General features: G+C 42.8%; 1 protein-coding gene across 2 annotated transcripts in view; it reads left to right on the top strand.

The window, feature by feature from the left end:
- The window catches only part of TULP3 (tubby like protein 3), a 103824-nt gene that overhangs the window by 55826 nt on the left and 44072 nt on the right, over positions 1 to 3926 (top strand). Inside the window, exon 2 of one of the 2 annotated variants that reach the window (XM_006763529.2) lies at positions 1937 to 1988. In XM_006763529.2, coding sequence (XP_006763592.1) covers positions 1937 to 1988 — 52 coding nt within the window. Of the gene's footprint in view, positions 1 to 1936; positions 1989 to 3248; positions 3832 to 3926 lie in introns of those variants that run through there. The other variant, XM_006763531.2, reaches the window with a different exon arrangement.

Here is a 3926-nt window from a genome sequence, read left to right as displayed (position 1 = left end):
CTGCTAGTTGTAGGACTTCCACTCAGCCAGCGTTCCTGTGGGTCTGGATGATGTCCCTTCTGTCTTTTAGTTTCACTTTTGAAATGGTTGTTCAAGGCAGCAAACTCCGGAGTTAACCTATGCCGCCATCTTGGTTCTCCACCGTGATTGAGTATTAATGACATTAAGGAAAACAGGAACATATATAGGAGAAATGTAGGTGCCCACAGAGCTGAGGCCAGAATTGTACCTGGCATTTTTATTTGTTTATCTTTCTTTTAAGCAGGAAAAAGGAGATGGTTTCCTTTGAATATCCAGTGTGTTTTTTTAAACATAAAGGATATAAGGGAGTTAATAGAGGAGATTGTCAGAGAATGAGAATGCTCCTCTACACTTATGGCTAAAGGGTTAGTAGGCAGGAAGAGTCTTGGAGACGGTATGCAAATTCCAGGTTGCTATGCATTATTAAAATGCATAAAACCTTCTAAAATGTAGGAATGTAGTGGTTAAACCAGAGGTGGGCAAATTTTTTGACTCGAGGACCACAATGGGTTCTTAAACTGGACCGGAGGGCTGGAACAAAAGCATGGATGGAGTGTTTGTGTGAACTAATATAAATTCAAAGTAAACATCATTACATAAAAGGATATGGTCTTTTTTTTTTTTTTTAGTTTTATTCATTTCAAACGGGCCGGATCCGGCCCGCGGGCAGTAGTTTGCCCATGGCTGGGTTAAACCATTAAACCACGGATAGATACTTTGGTGTATTTACCCCAAATGCAGGAAAAGCCATGCTTGCCTTTGTAGCCATGGAATTTGTCTTCTTTCTTTTTTTAAAAAAATCCTCATCCCAGGATATGTTTTCTGTTGATTTTTAGAGAGACGGGAGAAACATACATACACACACACACACACACACACACACACACACACAGAAACATTGATGTGCGAGAGAAACATAGATTGGCTGCCTCCTGTCCTCATCCTGACTGGGAATGGAACCCCAACCTGGGTATGTGCCTGGACCAGCATATGGGACGATGCTCCAACCAACTGTAAGCTCCCAGTAAAAGTTTGTAATACAAGTAATTTAGGATCATTTCTGCTTTGTTTTATAGTTTATTCTTTCCAGTAATGTTGGGTAACAAAATAAAATCTTAAATTAGGAAAAGGCTTCAGAGAGAGTTTTTAAAAAGTTAAAAATTAGGGCCCTAGCTAGTTTGGCTTAGTGGATAGAGCATTTGCCTGTGGACTGAAGGGTCCTGGGTTCAATTCTAGTCAAGGGCACATGCCCGTTGCAGGCTGGATCCCCAGTAGGGTGTGTGCAGGAGGCAGCCAATCAATGATTCTCTCTTTTCAATGATGTTTCTCTCTCTCTCTCCCTCTCCCTTCCTCTCTGAAATCAATAAAAATATATTTTAAAAAAAGTTCAAAAGGATTTGATTTATCAATTGAAGATGAATTTGATTCCATTTTTGTTGTTTTCTTCCATAAAAAACACACACACAAACACCTGTTGCCCTAGCCGGTTGCTCAGTGGTTAGAGTGCTGGCTTTCAGATTGAAGGGTTGTGTGTTCAGTTCCAGTCAAGGGCACATGTACTTTGGTTGCAGGCTCGATCTGCCCCCCACCTCCACCCCATGTGAGTCGGGGGGAGTTCTGGAGGCAACCAATTGATGTGTCACTCTCACTCACATCAATGTTTCTCTTTTTCTGTCTCCTCCTCCCTTCCACTCACTCTAATAATCAATGGCAAAAATATCCTCAGGTCCTCTGTGGAGTAACTGTGGCAGTAAGGATGGCAAGTCAGTATGGGCAGCATTCTAAAACTGATGCTTTCCCTAAGGCAGAATTCATTGATTCCAAATAGCCCATGGTAATACATGGAAAAGATAAAATTGACATGGTTTTAAAAGGATTTTCTCTATACATGTTTTTTTCCACTTTTTCAAAACAGTGCCTTTGAAGATGAGGCTATGAAGCTTCGACAGCTGAAACTCGATAATCAGGTGAGTAGAGTCTTCTCTTCTGAAATAAATGGAGAGCTATACTGACCATGATGCTGATAGTCTTGACTCTGAAGTCTTGGCAGGGTCATAGAAAGAAGACCCGATAGAAAAAGGCTCTGATATTACTCACTCAGCAGTGTCTACCAGGGGTGGGCAGACTTTTTGACTCGAGGGCCACAATGGGTTCTTAAACTGGACTCAGAAGAAGGAGCTGCGGCCGTGTTTCCCGACATTGCCATGTTAACACTGCTGCTGGTGAAGGAGCGGAGGGGAGAGCAAGAGAACCCTCCGCTCTTTTGGCTCCGTGGGCGGTAGTTTGCCCACGGCTGTCCCAGACAGTCAACAGTCTGGAAAGAGTACAATTTTGCCATATCACTTTCTTCCCCAGTCTAATAAAACAGAACCAAGGCCCTGGGCTATGGCAAGACCAAAGTGCTTTGAGGACATCAGCCATAAAACTGGCCTTAGATTTGTAATCACTGAAAATTCCTTGGTACCTTTTATAAGAATTTGAAGAATGTTAACATTGTAATTCTATGTACTTATTTGGTCTTACTGCCGTAAGTATCTCTCTACACTGTAATTTCACTTAACTATAATATTTTTTTCTTACCCTAATCTGCAGATCTGAACATGCTGTTATTTTTTTAAAAACTTCCTTTGCTTGCAGAATAATTTTCTTCACAGCACTGATCCCAATTTTAGCTACACATTAAATTTTTTTGCAATGATTTGATTTATGCTTGTTTCTTCCACTAGACTAAGTAAGTTCCATGAGAACAGGAAGCAAGTCTATTTATGATGACTGTTATATCAGAAGTTCCTAGCATAAGGCTGGGTACATAATCTTCATTAAATATTTGCGTGAAGGAAGGAATAAGTGAACAGAGTTTTGTGTTGTCACATACTATCCTCATCATGATTACTCAGCTTAGAACCTATACCCAACATAGCATATTTGCTTTTTCATATGAATGTCATTTATTTTAATCCTCACCTGATATTTTTTTCATTGATTTCTAGAGAGAGTTGAAGGGAGGGAGGGGGAGAAAGAGAGAAACATTGACATCAGAGAGACACATTGATTGGTTGCCTCCCGCAAGATCCCGTAGGAGGGCTGGGGAACCTGGAACCAAGGTACGTGCCCTTGACCAGGAATCAAACCCTGACTCTTCACATCAGTCTGCAGGTTGATGCTCTAACCACTAAGAAAACCAGCCAGGGCTCATATGGATGTTTTTTTAGTCAGGAAATTCTATAGCTCTAGTCTACTAAGTGTTTAAACTCCACAGGTAACTAAAAAGACCTCTAAAGTTTTGTCTTCCTTATGTTGCTGTTGGAATTAATAATGGGACTTATAGCATAACAAATTAAAGGTGGAATTATTAAAAACTAGGAAAGGGGTCTCGGCATAGCATGCAGGGATGTATAGAGCAGCCCTCCACATAGGGCAAGGTGGAGATGCAGACTGGAATGCCACGCCTGTCCCTGGAACAGCACCGGTACTTGTGCTTGCAGGTGGCAGTACCTGCATGGCACCTTTCAAAACTTTTGTGGTGATGGCATTTCCCTGGAGACTGTTGTTGAGTTCCACTACCCCTCAGGCCACCAAATGGTGGAGCTCGGTGCCCAGTGATCTCACGTGCAAGCCTGAGACATGCTTCAAGGCTACGGTGATTGCCTCCAATGTCAGCTGCACCAGCGCCTACTTGCCAGGGCCTTCCTCACCTGCTGCCTCATGAAGTGCATGGAGAGGAGCGAACCTGGAGCCTCAGTGCTCAGACAGGGCTGCGCAGCTTGGCCTCAAAGGCCTGACTAATGACAGCAGTGCCACTGCTATAAGGTAACGATAGCTTCATTGCCCTTGGCGAGGGCACCACAGGACTGGCTGATGTGGACAGGACCTTGGAACCCCTGGACCTGTGTTCATCTTTCCCT

This window comes from Myotis davidii, unplaced genomic scaffold (genome assembly GCF_000327345.1).
Source record: "Myotis davidii unplaced genomic scaffold, ASM32734v1 scaffold1219, whole genome shotgun sequence".
Lineage (NCBI taxonomy): Eukaryota > Metazoa > Chordata > Mammalia > Chiroptera > Vespertilionidae > Myotis > Myotis davidii.
Note: the sequence above shows the minus strand (reverse complement) of the source record. Positions and strands in the feature narration are given on the sequence as shown.